This window comes from Pleurodeles waltl, chromosome 5 (assembly GCF_031143425.1).
Source record: "Pleurodeles waltl isolate 20211129_DDA chromosome 5, aPleWal1.hap1.20221129, whole genome shotgun sequence".
NCBI classification, from domain to species: Eukaryota; Metazoa; Chordata; class Amphibia; order Caudata; family Salamandridae; genus Pleurodeles; species Pleurodeles waltl.
Window position 1 is genome coordinate 75,852,117 of NC_090444.1, and position 27,331 is coordinate 75,879,447.

Below are 27,331 nucleotides of genomic sequence, written 5' to 3' on the forward strand. Positions count from 1 at the left end.
GGTGGGGGGTGCAGAGCCTAGTCCCTATGCAAATGGTTATACCAGTATTTAGATCCCTAGATTGAGACTGTCTCAGTTGGAAAAAAGTCCAGTTCCCAGCACAGGGAGGTGGGAGGGCTGGTGAGGAATCTGAGATTAGGGTATTCACCAAAAAGATTGTTACAGAAGGTAAGTACTTTGTTCTTGTGATGGATACTTCTAACCACAGATTCCTCACCTTGTGATAAATAGCGTAGCAATGCTTCCCAAGGTGGTGGGTCTGTGAACTGGCTTATACCAAAATGTACTGCAGCACCAAGAGGGCAAAATGTCTTTTAAAAGACTTGGCTGTTTAGGCAATAATGCTTTGTGAACATGTGTACGAACGCTCAGGTAACTGCCTGACTGATATCCAGGCCAGGCACTCTGCAGGCTATTGCAGCATCATTTTAATGAGCCCTCAAGGCTTCTGGGGTCTGCTTCTTTGTCAGTGCATAGCAGGGTTTTATGCGTGCATCCTTTTTTGCACTTCCTTACTCCTACTAAAAACTGATCATCCACGCAGTGAAAAAAACCTGCTCCCATTGGATGAAAACATTGCCTGCTCCGGATGCACCCATGTGGGTGCATGAGGGGAGCCAGCGGAGCTCCTGGGTCTCCTCTCACTGCCCCAACAGGGTTTTGTGGGTGACCCTGATGAATCGAGGCACTCACCTAAGGCGGCCCAATTGGATGGGGTCCCTGAGGCCGTAAAGGCTTGGGTAGGAGGCTGTCCACACCTCTTAAAAATAAAAAGGCCCAGGTAATGGGGTCCCCAAGGCCTTAAAGGCTCGGGGAGGGGGCCTCGACCTCCCCCCAGAAAACAAAACAAAACACAGCCTTAGGGTTGGCGGGGGGCACACACCCCTCTCCCTTAAAAAAAACATTGCCCTGGGGCATGTCATGGCTTGGGACGCCCCCCCCCCAAAAAAAATACATTAAAAAAAAAAAAAAAAAAATGAAAGAATTGCTGGCACCCAGGATATTTGTTGGCAGTGGAACCGGTGGTTGGTTGTGGTTGTGGCCAGGACCTGCATCCAACCCCTCCCCGTGTACGCACATAGGGCGTACGTGGCTTGGGGATGTCTGCCTGCAGGTGGGGCGTTTTATACTAAATAAAAAAATTAAAAAACTCTAGAAATGCACACACAAAAAAAACCAAAGGTTAAAGTGACGTTATAGCTAGGAGTTGTAATTATATCCTACTTTACAATAAAAAGAACCCTATAAATTCACTTGTGCCCTAAAGTAATTTTAACTTGCGCCATTCTCTGCACTATTAATTAATTCCCACATTGCATCACTCCCCACACATTGTCATGAGGCCTGTGCACGGACTCACTATAGTTATGCCTCATTTTTAGCACTTTACAAATCACAATGTCTTTGCCTTGCATTGTTGTACATTGCACATTTTTTTCTTTTGTGCCATTGTTTGGAAACACACTGTAGTATCTCTTGCTGTGCAGCCACTTTCCTTGGATTCTGTCTGCACATTCTTCGACTCAAGTGCCAGGTGTTTTCTGTCTGTTAAGCAATCGTTCTCAGACTTCTAAAGACATAACACAGTAGCTCTTAACCGTATCAAGCTAACAATATAAATTAGGTGCCATAATGTTTATGTAATGTTTATGAGAGGAGGATTGAAGAAGAGCTGACACGTCTGGGGAACAGATGCCCTCTGGGGCATGCAGCCTGTGTAAACTGGGTTTACACTTCCCTACGAGGACCACTTGAATATGCAAACTGAGGTATGGGGGTTCCCCACCCCCAGAGATCATAAATAATAATAATAATAGCCTTCCTGCGCGTACAATTACAGGGTAGGCTCAGGCCATCAGATGTGTATTATGGTGTTACTATTTGTGTTATACAATTTTCTAACTACTATTCTGATTTTTATAATTGTTGCCAGTATTGTAATTGCATCTAATTTGCTTCATAATAGACTATGTTAGTTGTAGTAAATATATTGTGTACTTTCATTGTGTCTTTTTTGCTGTTGCTATGGATATGTATGACTGAGATTATGTATGAAAAGGACTGAGCTGTTTTCCACTGTTGCCTGGTAAAGGGAGCTAGCGTGTCGTGCCTTTTGGTTGCCACAATTACTCATCACTCTGCAAGGTTAGGAGGGCAAGGAAGGCACTGTGAGCTAGTCAGGTGTTGTACTATGAAAGGACTGATTTGGCAGAAGTGGCTCAGCCCCTGCATTGTGACGTTCAAGTGTCCCAAGGCACAGTTCTGCAAAAGCAGACTCCCTGCGACAACGTTCTATGACATCATTGATATTATGACTGCAACATGTGAAATGACATCATTGATCACAGTGTGCATGGCGGGGGCGCAAGTTATAGTTACACAAGATAACTATAACTTGCAAATTTCAGTGGTTTATTTAAAACTATGTTTTAACTGACATGTTCCCCTAACTATAAAGTCCCTTTAACCTTTGTTTTTTTAAGTTAATGTATAAATGTGTGTGTGTGTGTGTATATATATATATATATACATACACACACACACACACACACACACACACACACACACACACACACACACACACACACCCCCTACATATATATAGTATAAAATAGGAACAAGGGCATTAGAAAGCTTTATATAAGCAGCATGGAGAATGTTACTTAAACTGTAAGCATCTGTTTCTGGCATGGAGTGCTGTAGGATTCACATGCTGTGCATACTCCTGCCATCTTGTGATGTGTGCAAGTGTTTTTTCATCAAAATGATGGTCACTTGTCCCGTTAGATTGGCAGGTGGGGATGGAACTGGAGCAAAACGATACAAGAAAGAGAAGAGGAATGAACATGCAAGAGAAATAAGGAGTGAGAACTGCACCATCCAGAGGATTCTGGGGAGGAGGGGAGTCGCATCTGAACCTGCACCACTACATGCCACGAACAGATGCTTACATGGCAAGTAACATTTTCCATTACAAGTATATGTGGCTGCAGATACACATGCACATGACTAAAGCAGTCCTCCCGTAGGTGGTGGCTAGCCTGTGGGTCTTGCAAAAGGCTGGGAAAGGGTACAGCGTACAGCTTGACTAATATTGACATGCTAGTATGTCGATGCAATAGTGTTTAGTGAAGATGTATGGTGTAGTCCAAGAAGCTGCTTTACAAATGGCAGCTATGGGGATATTTCTCAGGAAGGCCATAGAGGCCTCTTTCTTTCTAGTAGAGGGGGCTCTCAGAGTAACCGGCAAAGTCCTTTTAACTTTTGCACAACGGGTTTGGATACATTTAACTATCCATCTGGCTAAGCCTGACTTTGATAAAGCATTCCCATTATGTGATACGGAAAAAGCAACACAATGTTGTTGAATCTTTCAAAATGGTTTAGCACTGTCCACATAATATGTTAAGGCCTGCTTAACATCTAGGGTATGAAGGGCCTGCTCTGCAACTGAGTCAGGCTGAGGAAAGAAGACTGATTAAGGTGGAAAGGGGACCCCATCTTAGGAAGAAATTTAGAGTTAGTACAAAGGACCACTGTATCTTGATGAACCTGAAAAAAGGGCTCTTCTAATGTTAAAGCTTGCAGTTCACGGACATGCCTGAGTAAGGCGATAGCCACTTGAGCAACTACCTTCCAAGAGAGAAATTGAAAGAGACATGAGTTGAGGGGCTCAAACGGATTACCCAGAAGTCTTGTAAGGGCGATGTTGAGATTTCACTCCAGGCATGGGGGGACCTGTGGAGGAATGACTCTTGAGCCCCTCCATACATTTAATGAATTGAATCCTAAGGAGGGAAATCTGTTGTCTGTTTTGAAGATAAGTAGCTAAGTGTCTGGATGGGGGTGAAGGCGAGGCCACATGTTTGTAGGTGTAATAGGTACTAGACAATGTTTTGGATGCTAGCTGCTAAAGGTTTTCCATTTGGCCCCATAAAAAGGCACAAGCAGTAGGCCTGCGTGCTTCCTTCAGTACATACAGGAGGTAGGCTGAAGTAACCAAACTTGAAGACTTCAGGAGCCAGATCGCAAGGTTGACACTCCTGGCGTCGAGTGTCCAATTTCTCCATGGTTCTGCTTAAGAAGGTCTGGTGTTGTTGGGGAGCTTCTTGGGTGGACCACCGAAAGCTCGATGAGAGCAGTAAACCAGGACTGTTTGGCTGAGATGGGAGCCACCATAATGAGAGAGGTTTGACTAAGCCCCCAAACCACAAATGTTAGGAGGCGGAAAAGCATAGGTAAATATCCCTGACCAGTTCATCTATAGTGCATTGCCCATGGATGTGGGAATCTGGAGGCGAAGTTTGGAATTTTGTTGTTTCTGCCATGGTGAAGAGGCCCACATCTGGAGACCTTTAATACCAGCAGCACAAGAGGAGGACTCTTGAGTAGAGCCCACCGCTATCTGCATTGGAATAGCTGAGAAAGCCGGGACAGCAAGTGCCTCCCTGTTTCTGTAGGTAGTACATAGCAGTTATGTTGTCCGCTCAAGAACTACAAGGCCTTGAGTGCTAAATAGACTGCTAACAGCTCCAGACAACTGATGTGGAGGTCCACTGCCTGGGATTCTCTGGTGTTGGGCAGTCAGGTTTTGTAGGTGCGCGCCCCCACCCACCATGTGAAAGACACTCCAATTACAATGGTAATCTGCGGAACTGGGTCTAGAAAAAGCTGACCTTGCGACTAATTGTTGGTGTTTCACCTCTGCAGAGCGTGATAATGCAGCAGCTGATCAACACAAGATCACCCCAAAGACCTTCGGCCTGAGACCAATGATGCATTAGGCATTCTTGCAATGGACATGTGAAACCTTGTGTGGAGAACCACGGCAAAGCAGGAGGCCATCATGCCGAGAAGACCTGTTGATCTGGCTGAAAAAGGGAGCAACGCATTGAAACACCAGCCTTTTGCCATGTTGGGATAGGGCCTGCTCACGTCTGCAATGAGGATGGCCCCTAAAGGGGGTTGGATTTGAAGGGGACGGAAGTGAGATTTTACAGCGTTGATAGTAAATTCCAGTTCGTGAAGCAGGTTTATGTTGGGCTGTGTGGGTATGCAACACTGGTACTACGTTGCATTTTTTACCTGCCCATTTTCTAGATATGGGAATACGTGGATGTCATGTCTTTGCATGTGCTGCCACTACTGCAAGGCATTTTGGAAAAACTTGAGATGTGATGGTGACCCTGAATGACAGCACCTTGTACTGATAGTGTTCACCACTTGCCACAAATTAGAGGTAGTGGTGATGTGGTGGATAAATTGGGATGTGGAGGCAGCAGTCTTTGAGGTCGAGTGCCCCCATAAAATCGCCTTGATGTAGGAGCAGAATGACATCCTGGAGAGTGACCATGTGGAAATGTTCCAACAGGATGTACTTGTTGAGGGGCCTGAGGTTCAGGATAGATCTGAGGGACCTGTCTTTCTTGGGAATGAGGAGACAGAGAGAATACACCTGAGTCCTGTAAGTGTTGTGGCATGGTCTCTATAGCCCCTTTGAAAAGGAACGCTTGAACTACTTCTCAAACCTTTGTGGGGTGGGATGTTGGGTGGTGTGGAAGTGAACTCCAGACAGTAACCATTTTGAATGATGTCTGATACTCACTGGTCTCAAGTAACATGTTGCCAGGTGGGGAAGAACGTTCAAAGTCGTCCCCCCGACGGGTGTATGTTGTCGGAGGGGGGAGAAGTGGGAGGTCATTGCTTGGCTGGGGCAACTCCTTTAGGGGAGCCATCCTTGCCTCTACTTTCAGTGCTGTTACCACAATCTACACCTCTGAAGTAGCGTGTTGTGGAGGATGCCATCCTATTGTATTCTGGGTGATTTATGGAGCTCAAGGCTACCTAAGGGCTTCTCAGCTCTAAACAACCTGAATAGTAGCAATTAATCTGTGGAACTGTTAGAACAGCTGATCAAGGTAGTCTATTTTACAAACCACCATGATTTTAGGTGCTCCTGAAGCTAACTTCATCTTGGATGTTACGAATCCTAACTGGGAAGGAGTTCCATAACTTTGGAACAAGTTACGAGAAAGATCTGCCTCCTGCCCTTGCTTTGCAAATTCATCGAATTGAAAATTGCATTGTGTCGGCAGACCTTAACACTGTGCACGAGGTATACAACTGCAATAGGGAGTGAAGCAATCTGGGGTCTCTTCTGTGGCAGAGTCTATGAGCTATGCAGAGGGCCTTGAATTTTATTCTCTGTCCAATTGGTAGACAATGGAGTAAGGCCAAAGCGATGAAGACTGAGCAGTGCCTAGGGAGTTTTAGTAGTAAATGTGCGGCAGCATTTTGTACTGTCGGCAGTCTTTTTGTCACCCATTGTGGAGAACCCAAGTATAGGGAGTTTCCATAAACGAGTCGGGAGAGGACAAGTGCTTTCACAACAAGCCTTCTGGTAGAGAACGGAAGGAGATCTAGAATTTTCCTCACTATTCCGATCATATCATAACAGTTTGCTTAAACTTTCCTGGTTTTGAGTGTCAAAAGTGAGTGAACTGTCAAACAAGATGCCCAGGTTTTTTATTGAAGATTTGGGAGAAGGCGCACTACCTAGGGATTCTGGCCAGCTTGCTAGAGACCAAGCATTAATATCATTACCCACCACCATAATGTTGTTCTTTTCACTGTTAAGTTTAAGGCAGCAGGTGTGCCATCCAGTTGCCGCTTCTCTTAGGCAAGGTTCCAATTGTGATCCTTTTGCCTCCTTGTCAGGGGTATTGGGCAGTACAAGTTGTGTATCGTCTGCATAGCTGATAATTGAGAGGCTGAAGGTTTAGACTATGTCAGCCAATGGGCGTACATAAAGGTTAAACAGTGTGGGGCTCAAAGAGGAGCCCTCAGGGACCCCACATTTCAGAGGAAAGACCTCCAAATAGCAAGGGTTGTCACACACTTGGAATGAGAGCCAGTCCAGTGCGATACCACTTATTCCTGCGCTCTCCAACCGCTCTCTGAGAGCTGGATGGGCTGTGGTGTGAAATGCCACACTTAGGTCCACTAATATGACTGAAGCCGAACCCCCTTTTTTCATAGATCCTTTTTACTTCTTCTTCTACTACCAGGAGAGCAGTCTCAGTGCTATGTTGGGGTCTCAAGCCTGTTCGTGAAAAATGAAATTTTCATTAGCTTCAAGGAATCGTGTTAGATGTTGATTCACATGTTGATACCCACACTGGGTAGCAGAGAGATTGGTCTATCATTTTCCAATTGCAGTGGGTGTATGGTGGATTTTTTTCAATGAACGTTTTACCACTGCCTGCTTCTAGAGGGGAGGTACAGTCCCACTTCTCAGGTTGAGCAGATCTAATGAAGCAGGAAAGATCTCGCTCATCCCTTGCTTAAGCACATGTAATGGGGCGGGGTCCAATGGGGAACCTGATTTTACCTTATCACATAAAGGCAGATCTCCACCACTAATAGTTGGAAAAAATGTAAGACGCTTCTTAATGGACTAGACTTGTCCGGAGGTGTTGGACCATATGGAGTCCCTGCTACCTATGGATAAGGTTGTTTTTATTTTGGTGACCTTTTCTAGGAAGAATTTAGCCGAGTCATTACAACCGGCTACTGAGGGTGAAGGGAGAAGATTAGCAGGTGGTGGATTTGTGAGGGATTTAACTACCTGAATGATCTCCCGGGAGGAATTTGATGTCTTCTCAAGTCTAAAGGCATAATAACTGGTTTTAGCGTTCTTGATTTTATCATGTTTCTTTATTATTTTCTTATAGCCTGCTTTACTTTCAGCATTTTAAGATTTTCTGTAGTTCCTTTTCCCACCTTAAACTAGTTTTTCTACTGTGAGAGAAGAGGGTTAAACCATGGTGACTTTTTTGTTGCTAGGTTTGCTTCCCTGTGAGAATATTTTGGTCGAGGGAAGTAGAATTCCAGTTTGTACATTTCTGAGTTGCAAAGTTGATGTCATTTTCAAACACTGGCCTGCCATTCTCAAGAGACATTTCCCATTTTTTGGGTTGAAGCTGGGACCAACAGCGATCTGCCTTTGTCATCTGTGTTGGTCTGCTACCATTAGCCTGCCTGGTTTGCTGGGCTGGCCAATGCTGGAAAGACATGGAGACTTCAGGGGAGGTAGTTTTGGAGCCTCTATGTTACACTGACCAGTAGAAGGACCCATGAGGGGTGACCATTTTTAAGGTGCTCACAGCCTTCGCAGTCTCCGTGCCTTTCTCAATCTTCTCCAACATCTCGTCAACCTGGAGCCCAAAGAGATGTTCCCTGTCAAAGGGCAAGTTGAGGATATGTTGTTGAATGTCCAACTTGAAGCCAGCGACACAGAGTCAAGCATGTCTGCAGAGGAGCTGCAGTGTGGGTGGCATCTAGGGTGCACCGAGCAGTGGTATTAGAAATGAGCTTGCCCTCCGTGACCAGCTCATGCCTTCTCTTATGGTACTCCTCTGGGAGAAGATGGAGAAACACCTGCATCTAAGCCCAATGGGCCCAGTCGTACCTGTAAAACGCAGAGAGGGAGTTGGTGATGTGCCAGTGATTGGCCCACTGCACTTCAAGGAGCTTGCAAGATTGGTGTATATGCTTGCTTTCTTTGTCCGGTGGTGGGGTGTCACCAGCACTCTGTGCTTTGACCTCTTTGCAGGCGGTATGCACCACTAGAGAAGCTGGCGGGGTTTGGCCCCTAGTGTGAATGGGGTCTGATTGTGAAGCCTTATACTTCTTGTAGAGTCGAGGAGTGATTTCTTGAGCCTTAACCGGCTCTTTGAAAATGTCAGGTGCTGGTTTAAGCATGCCCTTTAGCATGGGCAAGTACTGTGTGGAGCGATGGGCTGAAGACAGAGTTTTGAAGAGGAAGTCCTCTTCGATGGGTTGCTCGGGCATGTGCATCCTATGGTATGATACGGACCTACCTAGGATCTCATAGTAAGAGGTACTTTCGTCTGGAGGGGAGGCCGGGCAGGGTAGAGGTCAGGATCTCTCTCCCCTAATGGGACCAAGTCACAAGAATCCCAAGGGTCTCCCTGTGGAGGCAATTCACATGGTCCCCCCTGCCAAGTTTACCAGGTCAGAATGTTGTGACCCCTGTGGTGTATAGGAAGGTGGGTCAGCAAGAGAAGCAGGTGGAGATGGTGATGCTAGGTGTCTGTGTGGTGAGCTGCAGGGAACAGATAAGCCCAGACGGAGGCCTGGGAACCTTGTCTTCCTTCTTGCTCTGCTTGGCCAGTGGTGGACGCTCCAGGGCATCCTCGTAGCTAAGCTGCCTTTTTGAAGGCTGAGTGGCAGGCGCTGGAGCCTGTGCAGAATCCGGCATGCGTGGGGGTGAATGCCTCTGGCAGGCATTAAGTTCATCCAGTAGTTTTTGGAGGACCAGTTTAACAGGCCAGACAGCCAATTTTTCTGAATGCTTTGGCACCGTTTTTGCTTTTGATGGTTTTGGATCTGAAGGTTGGGTCGGCACTGGGAGCAGACGGCATGGAATGAGTCAGCTCTAGGATATTCTTTGGTGCCGAGCCGACGTTGGACATGGTCTCCGAAGTGGTCAGTCAGTGCCGACAATGGCCAGAAGGCAGCAGTGGCCCAGAAGCCTATTTCTGCGAGTCCAGAGGAGCTGAATGCCCCTTATGGGGTGGTGTCGGATAGGAAAGCAGTTGGGCTGTACTCTTGACCTGTAGAGCAGGTGGGAGGTATTCGATCTCTTCTCGTCGGCAGCCATCAGTTCCGGATGATGGTTTTCCCACTCGAGGTCCTAGGCACCGAGGAGGTGTGGGGTGTATTCACTGCTCCCATGCAACATCTGGAGTCGACGGGCCCAGCAGTCTTGAAGAGTCTTTTTTAAGCAGAAGGAGCAGGCATCGCAGGAGGCCTCTTCATTATCGGGCAAGTGGCACAGATTACAGACCTGGTGAAGATCAGCCCACGGGTATTTCGCACAATACCAAGGGTAGTATCAAAAGGGGGTCCATTCCATCACAGGGGAGGTATGACGAGTGCAGAGCAAGCAAAAGGGAAAAGAGCCTGAATGATGAGGCCACACCGGGGCCGAAGTCAACCAGAGGCACGCCCCGGACAAAACGGCAGGCGTCAGCCCGATATGAAAGGGGAACGCGATCAGGAACAATACTGACGGAAGAAGAGGAACTGTGAAGTCCTAAAAGAATGGCGTTGATCCGGAGCGCGGGAACATACATCCTAACCATGCGGCAGAAAGGAAACAATCTAACAATGGAGCCATTGGCCATGCTCATTAGCAGCAAGAGATGGAGTCACACATCCTCATGCCTCAAGAAGAATTCTTCAAAGAAAAACAAGTTGCACACATCCGGGCCCAACTCCAGATAGCAAATGTATGCAGAGCATGCGTATCTACAGCCCCACATGCTGTGAACATAATGTTACAGAAGGTCAGATTTATATTTTGTTAGGCACAGGGAGATTAAGTGCTTGTTCCAGAAACACAGGATGTTGAGCCAACGCATGGACTGAAACCTGGTTTCCCAGTTCCAAAGTCAGCAGCCCTTGTATTAATTTAGCATTAAGTTTGGGTAACTTCTATACAAGTATGACTGGTCAGAATAAAAAAGAAACACAAGTAAAAATACAAACATCTGTGAAAAACATGGTTTTATTTTTTTCATTTGGGTGAATGAGTGGTTAGATTAAATTATCACTCTGAAAAGACAGCATCAAACATTACTCCAACAGTGCACAAGTTTACTGAATTTGTTTAATGTATCATCCTAGGTCAACAATAACACAGATGTTTCTGCTTTTGTTGTATGAAATGAGTTGTGTGTGTGTGCTGTGAACCAGAGAATTTTAAAAGAAGCCTTCAATGTGAGCCCTGGACTGTAATAATGTGTTTTTGGAAAAATATGGCTGCAAAACAAGCAATGTGATTGGTCAAAAATGGTGTGCGCGTGTGATAGAGACATCTGCTGTACGCGCTCAGCCAACCGCTGACATTACTTCTAAAACTTGTCCGTAGAAGGCTGATTTGTGTATTTTTGAATTTCGAACTATAGTTTTCTACTCATGATTTGCCTTGATCTCTGGCTTTCTGGCCTTCCACAAATTCCTTAGGACAATATGTAGTAGTTAGGATTGCAGGAATGTGCATTAGCAAAATAAATAAAACATTCTCCACAGGAATCAGTTATTCCCTGTGTGGAGATGGTCCACACACCCTGAAACAATAGGGGTGCCTGGGAAACATTTCCACCACATTCACACCCTTTCACGTGTTTTGGAGGTAACCTCTGTCTGTTGAAAGGATGGAAAAAAAAAACACTGAAAATGTTTCTGCTCAGAGCCTTTCCTCAGTCTGGCCACACCGTCTGCCCCTGTCCCCTGGTGTAAATGTCCACAGCTCTGTGGAATTAATGCTACAATTTCCTTTTGTTTTTGAGTTCCCATATAAATGTTTATGCATCTGGCCTGTGCCCAAGAGACAATATAAGTCACTCAATATACATATATTTCAGTCGAAGAAGATGAAGAGAGACCGAAAGAGAGAGAGAGAGAGAGAGACAAAGATCTTGATCGGCACCTAATGTTAGGACGACTAAAAAGTGATGGAGAACAGATACAAACTGCAGATGCACAAAGCTACTTCTCAAGGAACAGGTCTAGTGATGAGCCAAAGGGGAAATTAGACTTTTCCATCTGTAAACAGTGACAATGCACCAAAGTATGGCTGGGCTGTTAGAACAAATGTAGATGTGTCATCTCGAATCAAGATTAGACGTTTTTTGTGTCTGTTTTTTTAGGAATGCCATTCTTTGGCTGCCTGGCAGTTTTAAAGGTTGGTAGACCCAGGTGCTGTCCTCAGAGCTGAAAGGTAAAATGCTGGCTGGAGAGCACTTCTTTCTCTAGGGGCTGATGCTTGTGCTGTAACCACCAGTAAATGATAAATGCTTATTTTTCATTTGATGGCCAGAGGAGAAAGGAATGTGTGGGGTGTGAAGGACAGAGAAATAAGAGGGGGCAAGTCTTTACAAAAAAGAAAGTAATACAAAACAAACATTTTAAGTGCTATTCCTTTAAAATTGTGTACATAATGCTGAATTAGTCATGGTATTTACAAAACATACTACCTTTGAGCTATTTGTACTATTTAAAAATATCGTGAGCGCCACAAAACCTACATTTTCTTTCTGTCAAACTCTACCTGTCAATGGATCAGAATTATTAGAATGTAGTTTAGAAATGTTGTTCCCAATGTGCTTTTGATCACGTGCTTGTTGATCCAGAGCTTAGGCAGAGCCAGTTACAGTCCTGCTTGGGCTAATATAGAATAGAAGTGCTTTGGCAAACATGTGGACCTGCACAGCTGTGGAGGTTAATGCATTTTTACGCCCAAAGATCCAGCCTTGGCCCAAATACTGTGTGCGATACGACACGTCATTGTCATCTTTTGTTGAGAAGACCACTTGGTTAGAAAATGATTGGAGCAGACTATGGGTGCTCTAAGGGAAACATACTTTTTCTGCAGCATGGTGAAAAAAATCCTTGGAATTTGGGGTAAGGTCTGGCTCAGTAGCAGTGACAGAAGATCTAAAAGCTCCATATTTTATATAGGACGATAGGTACACCGTTGATTGCGTCGCCTCAGTCAGTGATTACTATGCACTATGTAACAGAGGGTAACCCACCTGAACACTGTGTTCACCAGTTGCCCCAAATGTGAGTGGTGACATTGTCAAATTAATCTTGAAGTCTATTTAAGTTTAGTACATAAATTTCCATGTGTTGTTAATTTCCATAGTTAGGACAATTTAGCACAATGTAATAATGCTTATGACTGATCTACTCAGAGAATTGAGAAATCTCACGGGGAGCCGGCCAAACATGTCTTTCTGAAACAGTAGCATCCAGATGGACATCCGTGGCTATCATCACATAGGCAGGTAGAAATCACTATGGACATCCATCTGCTGGGCCAGTAAGAGACACTGGATCCCTCATCAGCTTGCACTTCCTCATCTTCAATCATTAGTACTACTTGGTTTGTGGTGAACAACTGTTGAATCAAAGTTACAAAAACAGGATGGGCCCTGCCTGGTCCAATCTGGAAGGAATGCTCGTGAGGTCATCCTTAACCCCAGAAGGGCGGCCCACAGGGTCACTCTACGCCTTGCGACAGAGAGCTTTTGAGTACACTCTTAGGCATGCAAGAACAATTCATGGGGTTCAATAATGCAATGACCACTTCCAAAATCAGAAAGAAGACCATGGGGTCTTCTGGCCTTTAACATCCCCCTTTGGCTTCTCCCCAAAAAGGATGACATTATAAAGTGCATTGTCAGCTGGATTAAAGTTGAGCTCTATGAGCCTTTTGTGCGAGACAGCCAATCACACTCACTCTTACAAAAAAACTAAATTTGAATATTAAATTATATTAATGGTTCACTGTACTAGACGTGTGTTTCTGGAGGACCTAAGAGTTACCCCTGGTCTGGCCTAAGTAAATGTCCTTCATCGCTTGGGCTCAGGGTAAAGGGGCATACTCTAGTTATTATCTAGGTGTTGTGCTCTTCCAGTGGTCTCCAGTGTTGCAGATTTCACTGAGCTCCTCAGGATGTTCGAATGCAGCACTGATGAACTGCCGGTACACACGGTCCATGTAATTCTCATGACGCGGTAAAAGACCTTCCAGGAAGCCAATGTGCCCTCCGTGCATGGTGACCAACAGTGCCATGTTTGGGATGTTCTGGGCAACATCCAAGGGGATTGCTGGAAGAAAAACAAAATCAAAGAATTAGGAACCAAAACAGTCCATTTTCATGCTGTTCTAATTGATATATCTTTTTAAAATTTAATGCACATGACCACTCTAGCTATGACTTAAGAATTCCTCTCTACAACAGAATTTATGACGAAAAAAACATCAAGAGAAAGACCTTTCAAAAAGTTTGTCTTTCCTCGGGCACTGAAAGATGTCAGATTTTTTCTCCCATGCAATCTTTAACTAACAGTGTAATCTTTGACATTGATAGAGTATTACCTTTTGTGAAGCTTTACTAAACAAAGACTAACATAGGATGGTACATTACAATACAGCACATGCATGCAATTTACAGTGGCATGAAATGTACAAAATCATGCGAACTGGTATGTCTATCAGTAACTGATTAGTAATGGTCAAATCCCAAGTTTACAAAACAGGAATCTAAAAATATGGAATTCTGCAGACTGATAAATATGTGGATGTATTTTCTTAATGCCATTATTGGTGGTACTTAACTGCAGATACTAAACATGCTTTTTTGATGGAGAATTGTGAAGGGACATTCCAAAGTTCAGGTGTAAAACGCGCTACAGCTACAAAAACAAAATAAAATTCAGATTGGATAAGAACATTGAACACAAAAAAAAGGCAAATCGGACGGTGGTGAAAAGACACCTAGGAAAGGGAGACCTCATCAACCCCCATTAAAAAAACAAAAAAACAACATTTTTACGAAAGGTGATCGAGCTTTAAAGACTATTGTTTTGAAACATGAATATGTAGTTTTTCAGGCCGATCTCGAATTTCTTCAGGCCTGTTTCATAGCAAGCAGTTAGCTAAGAGCATGCCCCCAATAATGGTATCACTTTATGCAGAACTGATATTTTGTTTTGGGTCACTGACTTCAGGGCATTTTGCCAGCTGGAACTATCAGTTTGGTGAGGAAGCCCAATTGTACAAGGCCTTGTGTATAAAACAGATGGTGTGAATTCAATTCTTTGCTTAATCTGGAGGCAGAGGACAGTCATCAATGAAGGATAAACGTGACCTGTGTGTTATAGACCATGGTTTAGATGAGCGATGCGACTTTGCTTACGTGGGAGCGTGATTGCCTTTCTGGCAGAGAAGCCTGCTTGAATGTTCCTGCAGGCTTCCTGCAGGCGAGATGGCTTCTCCAAGCACATGATCAGTCTGTTGCATCCGGGGAGAACCGGCTGTATTTCAGCAGTCTGCGCATACATAAAAGGTTATGATCTTAGCGGCATTATTGATATGAAGGATAAAAGACAAGCCAGTAAGGTGGGCTTCCAAGTTGCCACTAGTCTCCATTTCTAAAGGTCAGAGTGGACAGCCAAGGAGGGGGGTCTTCTTTGTAAGATGTCAGCTTCACCACAAAAACTATGATCTGCCATTCTGGAAGAACAGGTCAGACTCTTCTCCCAGGAATTTATTTCTCTCCCACCCTAGTGCTATGTACACGGCACAAAGAGGACTCTTGTAGGATGTGTTGAGAAGTGAATGTAACATAAGATAACAACTGGACTTCTGAACGTCCGTGCTGGTCACGCGTTATAAAGTGACATTGAGAGTTTGGAATATTTTCTGAAGTCCCAGAGAAATCAGTGATGACAGCTCGGCCGAAAATCAAACGTTGGCCAGAGCAGTTGTTAAGCCGGTTAATTAAAGGTCACTGACTCGCTATGCAGCGTTTGGTCCACCCAGGGAATCCTGCTTCCACTGGGAGAATGTTGTCATTTGCTCTGAGAAGTTTCCTTGGGTAACAGACCTCTCCTCCAGGCAGTTCTTCCCGAGTGGGGTTGACACGACCACCTTGTCCATGGTTACAGGTGCTGGTTACACTGGTGTCGATCAGTGAGCTACAGGTCATTGAGCAAGTCACTTACTTCTAGACAGGCCTGTTCCTGGTGCGCTGCTGCACCAGTGCTGTTCCTGGTGCGCTGCTGCACCAGTGCTGTTCCTGCTGCACCAGTGCTGTTCCTGGTGCGCTGCTGCACCAGTGCTGTTCCTGGTGCGCTGCTGCACCAGTGCTGTTCATGGTGCGTTGCTGCACCAGTGCTGTTCCTGGTGCGCTGCTGCACCAGTGCTGTTCCTGGTGCGCTGCTGCACCAGTGCAGGAGAGGTGAGCAGCACTGTTGCAACTAAAACAGAGGCTGTCCCTCTGCTACAAACAGTTTGGCACAGCGGCCAAACCTGCCGCATGGTCACAGGCCAGGGACAGCAAGTGGTGCTGTACACAGGACTCCCCTGGCCTGGCTCTGTGGGCATGCGCCTGTACAAGCACTCAGTTATTTGGGATTAGAAATGAAGGAACTGCGTCTGTACATAGGACACATTCTAGGCTGTTTCACCTGTATGAGTTTTATTGGCCAGGCTGGTGGGCAGCTCATGTGCAGCACGTTCCTTGTTGGTTGTGTTTCAGGGGAGCAGAAACCTTTGCGATTCACAGGTTTAACTTTGTTTCCTTCAGTTTACTAGTTATATGATGGAGGTCAGGCCAGTGTACCCTGTTAATAGTGTCTCTTTGGATGTCCATAGATCAGCATCATCAACTTTCTATTCCACTGCGATGTCTCTACCAGGGGCCTGGAACTCCCCTGGTGCAGCGGGCTGCCACACTCCACAGTTCGGGAGGTGGCACCAGCTAACCTAGTCTGCTGCTAAAAGTGCTCCACCTGTGCTGTGGGACTCTATCAATAATAATCAGCACCAAAGACACAAGGACCAAGCCCCAAAGGCATTCGGACCAAGCACCAAAGACCCAAGTACCAAGCACCAAAGGCACAAGGACCAAGCACCAAAGGCACAAGGACCGAGCACCAAAGGCACAAGGACTGAGCACCAAAGGCACAAGGACCAAGAACCAAAGACACAAGGACCAAGCACCAAAGAGACAGGGACCAAGCACCAAAGGCACAAGGACCAAGCACCAAAGGCACAAGGACCAAGCACCAAAGGCACAAGGACCAAGCACCAAAGACACAAGGACCAAGAACCAAAGACACAAGGACTAAGCACCAAACGCACAAGGACCAAGCACCAAACGCACAAGGACCAAGCAACAAGGACCAAGCACCAAAAGCACAAGCACCAAAGGCATAAGGACCAAAGGCACAAGGACCAAGGACCAAAGGCACAAGGACCAAGCACCAAAGACACAAGGACCAAGCACCAAAGACACAAGGACCAAGCACCAAAGACACAGGGCCAAGCACCAAAGAGACAAGGACCAAGCACCAAAGAGACAAGGACCAAGCACCAAAGAGACAAGGACCAAGCACCAAAGAGACAAGGACCGAGCACCATAGACACAAGGACCGAGCACCATAGACACAAGGACCGAGCACCAAAGGCACAAGGACCGAGCACCAAAGGCACAAGGACCGAGCACCAAAGGCACAAGGACCGAGCACCAAAGGCACAAGGACCAAGCACCAAAGGCACAAGGACTAAGCACCAAACGCACAAGGACCAAGCAACAAGGACCAAGCACCGAAAGCACAAGCACCAAAGGCATAAGGACCAAAGGCACAAGGACCAAGGACCAAAGGCACAAGGACCAAGCACCAAAGACACAAGGACCAAGCACCAAAGACACAGGGCCAAGCACCAAAGACACAGGGCCAAGCACCAAAGAGACAAGGACCAAGCACCAAAGACACAGGACCAAGTACCAAAGACACAGGACCAAGCACCAAAGAGACAAGGACCAAGCACCAAAGAGACAAGGACCAAGCACCAAAGAGACAAGGACCAAGCATCAAAGAGACAAGGACCAAGCACCAAAGACACAGGGACCGAGCACCATAGACACAGGGACCGAGCACCATAGACACAAGGACCGAGCACCATAGACACAAGGACCAAGCACCATAGACACAAGGACCAAGCACCAAAGAGACAGGACCAAGCACCAAAGAGACAGGGACCGAGCACCAAAGGCACAAGGACCGAGTACCAAAGACACAAGGACCGAGTACCAAAGACACAAGGACCGAGTACCAAAGACACAAGGACCGAGTACCAAAGACACAAGGACCGAGTACCAAAGACACAAGGACCAAGCACCAAAGACACAAGGACCAAGCACCAAAGACACAAGGACCAAGCACCAAACGCACAAGGACCAAGCACCAAACGCACAAGGACCAAGCAACAAGGACCAAGCACCAAAAGCACAAGCACCAAAGGCACAAGGACCAAAGGCACAAGGACCAAAGGCACAAGGACCGAGCACCAAAGACACAAGGACCGAGCACCAAAGACACAAGCACCGAGCACCAAAGACACAAGCACCGAGCACCAAAGACACAAGGACCGAGCACCAAAGACACAAGGAACGAGCACCAAAGACACAAGGACCGAGCACCAAAGACACAAGGACCGAGCACCAAAGACACAAGGACCGAGCACCAAAGAGACAGGACCAAGCACCAAAGAGACAGGACCAAGCACCAAAGAGACAGGGACCGAGCACCAAAGGCACAAGGACCGAGTACCAAAGACACAAGGACCGAGTACCAAAGACACAAGGACCGAGTACCAAAGACACAAGGACCGAGTACCAAAGACACAAGGACCGAGTACCAAAGACACAGGACCAAGCACCAAAGACACAAGGACCAAGCACCAAAGACACAAGGACCAAGCACCAAACGCACAAGGACCAAGCACCAAACGCACAAGGACCAAGCAACAAGGACCAAGCACCAAAAGCACAAGCACCAAAGGCACAAGGACCAAAGGCACAAGGACCGAGCACCAAAGACACAAGGACCGAGCACCAAAGACACAAGGACCGAGCACCAAAGACACAAGCACCGAGCACCAAAGACACAAGCACCGAGCACCAAAGACACAAGGACCGAGCACCAAAGACACAAGGAACGAGCACCAAAGACACAAGGACCGAGCACCAAAGACACAAGGACCGAGCACCATAGACACAAGGACCGAGCACCATAGACACAAGGACTGAGTACCAAAGACACAAGGACCGAGTACCAAAGAGACAGGACCAAGCACCAAAGAGACAAGGACCAAGCACCAAAGACACAAGGACCAAGCACCAAAGACACAAGGACCAAGCACCAAAGACACAAGGACCAAGCACCAAAGAGACAGGGACCAAGCACCAAAGGCACAAGGACCAAGCACCAAAGACACAAGGACCAAGAACCAAAGACACAAGGACTAAGCACCAAACGCACAAGGACCAAACGCACAAGGACCAAGCAACAAGGACCAAGCACCAAAAGCACAAGCACCAAAGGCACAAGGACCAAAGGCACAAGGACCAAGGACCAAAGAGACAAGGACCAAGCACCAAAGAGACAAGGACCAAGCACCAAAGAGACAAGGACCAAGCACCAAAGAGACAAGGACCAAGTACCAAAGACACAAGGACCGAGCACCATAGACACAAGGACCGAGCACCATAGACACAAGGACCGAGCACCAAAGGCACAAGGACCGAGCACCAAAGGCACAAGGACCAAGCACCAAAGGCACAAGGACCAAGCACCAAAGGCACAAGGACCAAGCACCAAAGGCACAAGGACTAAGCACCAAACGCACAAGGACCAAGCAACAAGGACCAAGCACCAAAAGCACAAGCACCAAAGGCATAAGGACCAAAGGCACAAGGACCAAGGACCAAAGGCACAAGGACCAAGCCCCAAAGACACAAGGACCAAGCACCAAAGACACAAGGACCAAGCACCAAAGACACAGGGCCAAGCACCAAAGAGACAAGGACCAAGCACCAAAGACACAGGACCAAGCACCAAAGACACAGGACCAAGCACCAAAGAGACAAGGACCAAGCACCAAAGAGACAAGGACCAAGCACCAAAGAGACAAGGACCAAGCACCAAAGAGACAAGGACCAAGCACCAAAGACACAGGGACCGAGCACCATAGACACAAGGACCGAGCACCATAGACACAAGGACCAAGCACCAAAGAGACAGGACCAAGCACCAAAGAGACAGGACCAAGCACCAAAGAGACAGGGACCGAGCACCAAAGAGACAGGGACCGAGCACCAAAGGCACAAGGACCGAGTACCAAAGACACAAGGACCGAGTACCAAAGACACAAGGACCGAGTACCAAAGACACAAGGACCGAGTACCAAAGACACAGGACCAAGCACCAAAGACACAAGGACCAAGCACCAAAGACACAAGGACCAAGCACCAAAGACACAAGGACCAAGCACCAAACGCACAAGGACCAAGCACCAAACGCACAAGGACCAAGCACCAAACGCACAAGGACCAAGCACCAAACGCACAAGGACCAAGCAACAAGGACCAAGCACCAAAAGCACAAGCACCAAAGGCACAAGGACCAAAGGCACAAGGACCAAAGGCACAAGGACCGAGCACCAAAGACACAAGGACCGAGCACCAAAGACACAAGGACCGAGCACCATAGACACAAGGACCGAGCACCAAAGACACAAGGACCGAGTACCAAAGACACAAGGACCGAGTACCAAAGAGACAGGACCAAGCACCAAAGAGACAAGGACCAAGCACCAAAGACACAAGGACCAAGCACCAAAGACACAAGGACCAAGCACCAAAGAGACAGGGACCAAGCACCAAAGGCACAAGGACCAAGCACCAAAGACACAAGGACCAAGAACCAAAGACACAAGGACTAAGCACCAAACGCACAAGGACCAAACGCACAAGGACCAAGCAACAAGGACCAAGCACCAAAAGCACAAGCACCAATGGCATAAGGACCAAAGGCACAAGGACCAAGGACCAAAGGCACAAGGACCAAGGACCAAAGGCACAAGGACCAAGCACCAAAGAGACAAGGACCAAGCACCAAAGAGACAAGGACCAAGCACCAAAGACACAAGGACCGAGTACCAAAGACACAAGGACCGAGTACCAAAGACACAAGGACCGAGTACCAAAGACACAAGGACCGAGTACCAAAGACACAAGGACCGAGCACCAAAGAGACAGGACCGAGCACCAAAGACACAGGACCGAGCACCAAAGAGACAAGGACCGAGCACCATAGACACAGGGACCGAGCACCATAGACACAAGGACCGAGCACCATAGACACAAGGACCGAGCACCATAGACACAAGGACCGAGCACCATAGACACAAGGACCGAGCACCAAAGAGACAGGACCAAGTACCAAAGAGACAGGGACCAAGCACCAAAGAGACAGGGACCAAGCACCAAAGAGACAGGGACCAAGCACCAAAGGCACAAGGACCGAGTACCAAAGACACAAGGACCGAGTACCTAAAGACACAAGGACCGAGCACCAAAGAGACAGGACCAAGCACCAAAGAGACAAGGACCAAGCACCAAAGAGACAAGGACCAAGCACCAAAGAGTCAGGACCAAGCACCAAAGAGACAGGGACCAAGCACCAAAGAGACAGGGACCAAGCACCAAAGGCACAAGGACCGAGCACCAAAGGCACAAGGACCGAGCACCAAAGGCACAAGGACCGAGCACCAAAGGCACAAGGACCGAGCACCAAAGGCACAAGGACCGAGCACCAAAGACACAAGGACCGAGCACCATAGACACAAGGACCGAGCACCATAGACACAAGGACCAAGCACCAAAGAGACAGGACCAAGCACAAAACAGACAGGGACCGAGCACCAAAGGCACAAGGACCGAGTACCAAAGACACAAGGACCGAGCACCAAAGGCACAAGGACCAAGCACCAAAGACACAGGGACCAAGCACCAAAGACACAGGGACCGAGCACCATAGACACAAGGACCGAGCACCATAGACACAAGGACCAAGCACCAAAGAGACAGGACCAAGCACCAAAGAGACAGGACCAAGCACCAAAGAGACAGGACCAAGCACCAAAGAGACAGGGACCGAGCACCAAAGGCACAAGGACCGAGTACCAAAGACACAAGGACCGAGTACCAAAGACACAAGGACCGAGTACCAAAGACACAAGGACCGAGTACCAAAGACACAGGACCAAGCACCAAAGACACAAGGACCAAGCACCAAAGACACAAGGACCAAGCACCAAAGACACAAGGACCAAGCACCAAACGCACAAGGACCAAGCACCAAACGCACAAGGACCAAGCACCAAACGCACAAGGACCAAGCAACAAGGACCAAGCACCAAAGGCACAAGGACCAAAGGCACAAGGACCAAAGGCACAAGGACCAAAGGCACAAGGACCAAAGGCACAAGGACCAAGCACCAAAGACACAAGGACCGAGCACCAAAGACACAAGGACCGAGCACCAAAGACACAAGGACCGAGCACCAAAGACACAAGGACCGAGCACCAAAGACACAAGGACCGAGCACCATAGACACAAGGACCGAGTACCAAAGACACAAGGACCGAGTACCAAAGAGACAGGACCAAGCACCAAAGAGACAAGGACCAAGCACCAAAGACACAAGGACCAAGCACCAAAGACACAAGGACCAAGCACCAAAGAGACAGGGACCAAGCACCAAAGGCACAAGGACCAAGCACCAAAGACACAAGGACCAAGAACCAAAGACACAAGGACTAAGCACCAAACGCACAAGGACCAAACGCACAAGGACCAAGCAACAAGGACCAAGCACCAAAAGCACAAGCACCAATGGCATAAGGACCAAAGGCACAAGGACCAAGGACCAAAGGCACAAGGACCAAAGAGACAAGGACCAAGCACCAAAGAGACAAGGACCAAGCACCAAAGAGACAAGGACCAAGCACCAAAGAGACAAGGACCGAGTACCAAAGACACAAGGACCGAGTACCAAAGACACAAGGACCGAGTACCAAAGACACAAGGACCGAGCACCAAAGAGACAGGACCGAGCACCAAAGAGACAGGACCAAGCACCAAAGAGACAAGGACCAAGCACCAAAGAGACAAGGACCAAGCACCAAAGAGACAAGGACCAAGCACCAAAGAGACAAGGACCAAGCACCAAAGAGACAAGGACCAAGCACCAAAGACACAGGACCGAGCACCAAAGAGACAAGGACCGAGCACCAAAGAGACAAGGACCGAGCACCATAGACACAGGGACCGAGCACCATAGACACAAGGACCGAGCACCATAGACACAAGGACCGAGCACCATAGACACAAGGACCGAGCACCATAGACACAAGGACCGAGCACCAAAGAGACAGGACCAAGTACCAAAGAGACAGGGACCAAGCACCAAAGAGACAGGGACCAAGCACCAAAGGCACAAGGACCGAGTACCAAAGACACAAGGACCGAGTACCAAAGACACAAGGACCGAGCACCAAAGAGACAGGACCAAGCACCAAAGAGACAAGGACCAAGCACCAAAGAGACAAGGACCAAGCACCAAAGAGTCAGGACCAAGCACCAAAGAGACAGGGACCAAGCACCAAAGAGACAGGGACCAAGCACCAAAGGCACAAGGACCGAGCACCAAAGGCACAAGGACCGAGCACCAAAGGCACAAGGACCGAGCACCAAAGGCACAAGGACCGAGCACCAAAGGCACAAGGACCGAGCACCAAAGACACAAGGACCGAGCACCATAGACACAAGGACCGAGCACCATAGACACAAGGACCAAGCACCAAAGAGACAGGACCAAGCACCAAAGAGACAGGACCAAGCACAAAACAGACAGGGACCGAGCACCAAAGGCACAAGGACCGAGTACCAAAGACACAAGGACCGAGTACCAAAGACACAAGGACCGAGTACCAAAGAGACAGGACCAAGCACCAAACAGACAAGGACCAAGCACCAAAGACACAAGGACCAAGCACCAAAGACACAAGGACCAAGCACCAAAGACACAAGGACCAAGCACCAAAGACACAAGGACCGAGCACCAAAGAGACAGGACCAAGCACCAAAGAGACAGGACCAAGCACCAAAGAGACAAGGACCAAGCACCAAAGGCACAAGGAGATGCTTGAAGCTTCCAACTTTCTCTTACATTTTCTTTAAATCTGATGCCTTTCTGTTTACTCTTTGGTTGGAAAGCCACACAGAGCAGTTGCTTGACGACTTTCTTTAGCTTCCTTTGTCTTTGTTTGATGTGCCCCCCCATGTGGAGGTGTGGCAGGTAAGAGGTGAAGTGGGGGCAGGAGATGGAAAACTCGGAAAAGGGATTTTTTTTTATCTAGTTCAGCACCTGTCAGTTGTGACATATAACAAACAGTGTGTGGTCACTGTAAGGCAAGGAGAGGTGTAAATCTTTGTTGATGTCTTTACCATTTTGTAGGCTGCTGAATTCTCCCAAGCCTGCTCTGGCACCCTGACGGATTTATTGATCTGCGTATAGTTATCTTTTGAAAGCACCCTAGATTCAATTGTGCCCTTAGCTAATGTAACTCACTCCAAGTTCTCAAACTGTAATTGAGCTCTCACAAGGTACCTCTATTTTCCCCAGTCGGAGTTGTATTGTACTAGGTTGTATTGTGTTGGTATTCATGTAGCATTTTTCATACAGACTAAAAGGCCTGGAGCCCTTTTCTGGATGCTCCGGTTGCACATTGTGTTTCATACCCCAGAGAGGTTGTGACTCGTTCTAGCTTTCATCGAGTTCCTGGGGCCCTCAGGTTGCCTGGTTGAAAGAGCATTGTTAATCAATCGGCTTAGATGAGTTATGATAATTGTGGTGTCTTTGGTTTGGTGATGCGGTGGATGCACAGCCCATCAAGTGTCACTGTGCATAAGTACGGCTACTGCAGACAAGTAAGAGAGTAGTATGTACTGGGCTCTCAGTACTGAGACATCTGCTGATCTCTTAAAGTGCATCCCTGTCCTAATTTCCACCATGCCCAAGATCCACCTTACTAACACCTACCCTGGGTATCACAATCCTAGACCTCAGCTCTCCGATGGGCTCTTAAAGTACATCTCTCTCCTGCCCCACAGCGTGGGACAGTATCACAGTAAGGAGACATACGCATAGCTCTCAAAGGTTTCTCCTTTACTCCCCTGTAGCACGTACTGATGTCAGTACCAACATCTTCATTGAGTTCTCACAACACCCCTTTCCTGATCTGCACCAGGCACTGTTATCACAGAAGTGTGGGAGGACAGAGCTCTCAACTGAACTGTAGTCAATGGCATCAATGAGGGGACTAAGGAGCTCTAGGAGTTCTACGTTTTAATCAAACAGCGACTCCTCTTGGGGTGATTTTGCAGATCCAATGATTTATTTTAAGGTTTTTTCCCTTGGATGGAAAAAAAAACAGTTTTCTTAGAGGGAAATTTCCCTGGCACCTCAAGCAGAACTTTCATATGATCTAAAATGGGCGCCATCGAAGCATGAGGGCATCGTTCTTAGAATATACCAGGAGCCCTGATGTCCAATAAGCATCACAGGAAACAATTGTTTACTCTGCAAACCCTCAACATATGAAACAGGCTCTCTGGAGATGCACCCTTTGAAGTCTCTGTTTTTTTAAATCATTTTTTAAGGAAGCAGATCATAAGCACCCTGTATATGTTTGCAAAAGATATTCCCAAGGACTGAGATTGTTCTGTGCCAATGCGCCAGGCTCGCCCATGTTGGGAACTCCGGTGATCGAAGTAGTATAGAACAATGGTTCACTAGGATTGTTCCTAAGTTATTTGTGCAGCAAGGAACATTTTTTATTTCCTTTTTTGGACCCAGAATATATGTTTTGATACCTTCTTCCAAATCATGGTTGTAGAAAAAAGCTGGTTTCTGGCAATCAGACAAAGTTTATGCTTGTGTCACATGTCGTCTTTCAAACATACTATATCAACCTCTATAAACATGTCTACAGACTTTAATGCCACCATGAATAAGCTCCTAAGCAACATCAATAGCAATTATTGGTAATATTCCAACTTAATGGTTTTAATTGTATTGAACTTCAGAGGATGAACGTCTGTGTGGATCGATTAGGATCCATTTCAGTGGCTTGCAGTTTACAGACAGACATCGGAAGCAGCACTACTGAACGAGTCATCTATTATAGTATTTGTATAATACTTGGAAATGGCTGTAACACCAGTACGTAGCAATACAAATGTACATAAAAATACTCATTTCATCACAACAGCAAGTTATATGTGCTGCAGAGACATTGCCCCTAATCTTCCAAATTTCCTTCTCCCTCAGTGTCCATGCTCTTGTCTAATTAGTCCCCTCTTCGTATGTGCTGCAGTCCAAAACAGTGAAATGTGTTTTAAAATCCAAAAGCAAAAAACTGCGAACAAAAGTGTAACTCGCAGAACGGTGCGCACATCTTGGAGGAATATAAAAGCTGATCTGGCTCTAGCGAAGCACGTCTCCTCCTAAGGACGCTATCAGAAGATCATGGCCAGGCATCCTCATCTTCATCTTCATCTTAGGTTTAGACATGAACCTGCTATTGCATGCAGGCCTGGGATTCCCCACTCTCTGGATAGCAAGACCTCTAAAGCAGTCAGTCTGTTATGTAATGCAAAACTGACTTACATGGAAACATTTCTCTAGCATCTCAAGTTATGATTACATTAGACAACTGCTTTGAAGGTACATTTTTATAAAATCTCATATATTCTAGAGATAGTGAGGTGCAGGATACACGAGGGTGGTGCAACAGTCCATCCAGTATAACAGGAGTACGGTGGGGTCTTCTCAGGTATCGTTACACCACTGGTCTCTACTTCCACATTAATGGCTATCTGATACCTTTCGTGGGCTCTTTTTATGGCTCTAGTTCTGCATTGCCCCACTCCTACTTCAGCATCACTCTCTGGACTTTCTCTGGATTTCCCTTTTGTTTTTCGCACAGTGAGTTGCGACTACGCAGGGCCTGACCCTCACGATAGGACAATCTTCCTATGTCACAACATCAAAGGTACAGTGCGGATGAGCTCCATGTGATATAGAGGAAACCCTCCTCACTTTAAAGGTCTGTCCTTGGGGCAATCGGCCAATGTCCAAAAGTGATCGCATTCCTTCAGTGTGAACCCTGCTATGAAGAGCTGCTGTTCGAAAAGCCTGGACACCATTACTTTTTATGTAGCAAAAGCGCTTTTCTGCAATTAACCTAGGTACGAAGACACAAGATGGAGCGGCATGGTGTGCAAAAATCCCACCTAAGCTGAGATACATGGATCAGTTACACCACAATCCGCGCTCGCTGTACCGTAGAGTACTCACTGTGGCAGGGCGAGAAGGGGTCATCGCTAGCATTCAGACAGAGGAGGGGTACGGAGATCTCACTCAGCTTGTAGTCAGGACTGGCTTCCTGATAATACTCCTCACAGGTCTTGTACCCAAAGACTACTGAGGTGTAGCGCTCATCAAACTCCCTGATGGACCGTGCCTGAAACAAAGACAAGTGCGGATGTGAGCGATACCTGAAGAGCGAGAAGGGCCAGAAACAGAAAGAGAAAGAAACAGAAAAAGAAAAAGAGAGAGAGAGAGAGATACTGCACAATGTTAGAGCCAAACACAGTGAGACTGAAAAAGCACTATCCAAGGAAGGTGAATAATTATAGAATGGGACAAGTAGAGGGGAAGACCAAGTTAAAACACCTGGAGGTCAAAAAGAGAAACAAATTTGTCAAGAAAGAGGGAGTCAGACTTGAGAAAGTGAAAGGGAGAGGCTGCAATAAA

The 27,331-nt window shown here is 47.0% G+C and overlaps 1 protein-coding gene across 1 annotated transcript in view; it reads right to left on the reverse strand.

Moving 5' to 3' along the window:
* Positions 1 to 10,576: 10,576 nt before the first annotated feature.
* The window catches only part of ABHD1 (abhydrolase domain containing 1), a 71,983-nt gene continuing 55,228 nt past the window's right edge, over positions 10,577 to 27,331 (reverse strand). The window contains exons 8-9 of the mRNA XM_069233607.1: positions 26,873 to 27,038; positions 10,577 to 13,704 (exon numbers count right to left, since the gene is read on the reverse strand). Coding sequence (XP_069089708.1) covers positions 13,487 to 13,704; positions 26,873 to 27,038 — 384 coding nt within the window. The 3' untranslated portion in view covers positions 10,577 to 13,486. The remainder of the gene's footprint in view (positions 13,705 to 26,872; positions 27,039 to 27,331) is intronic.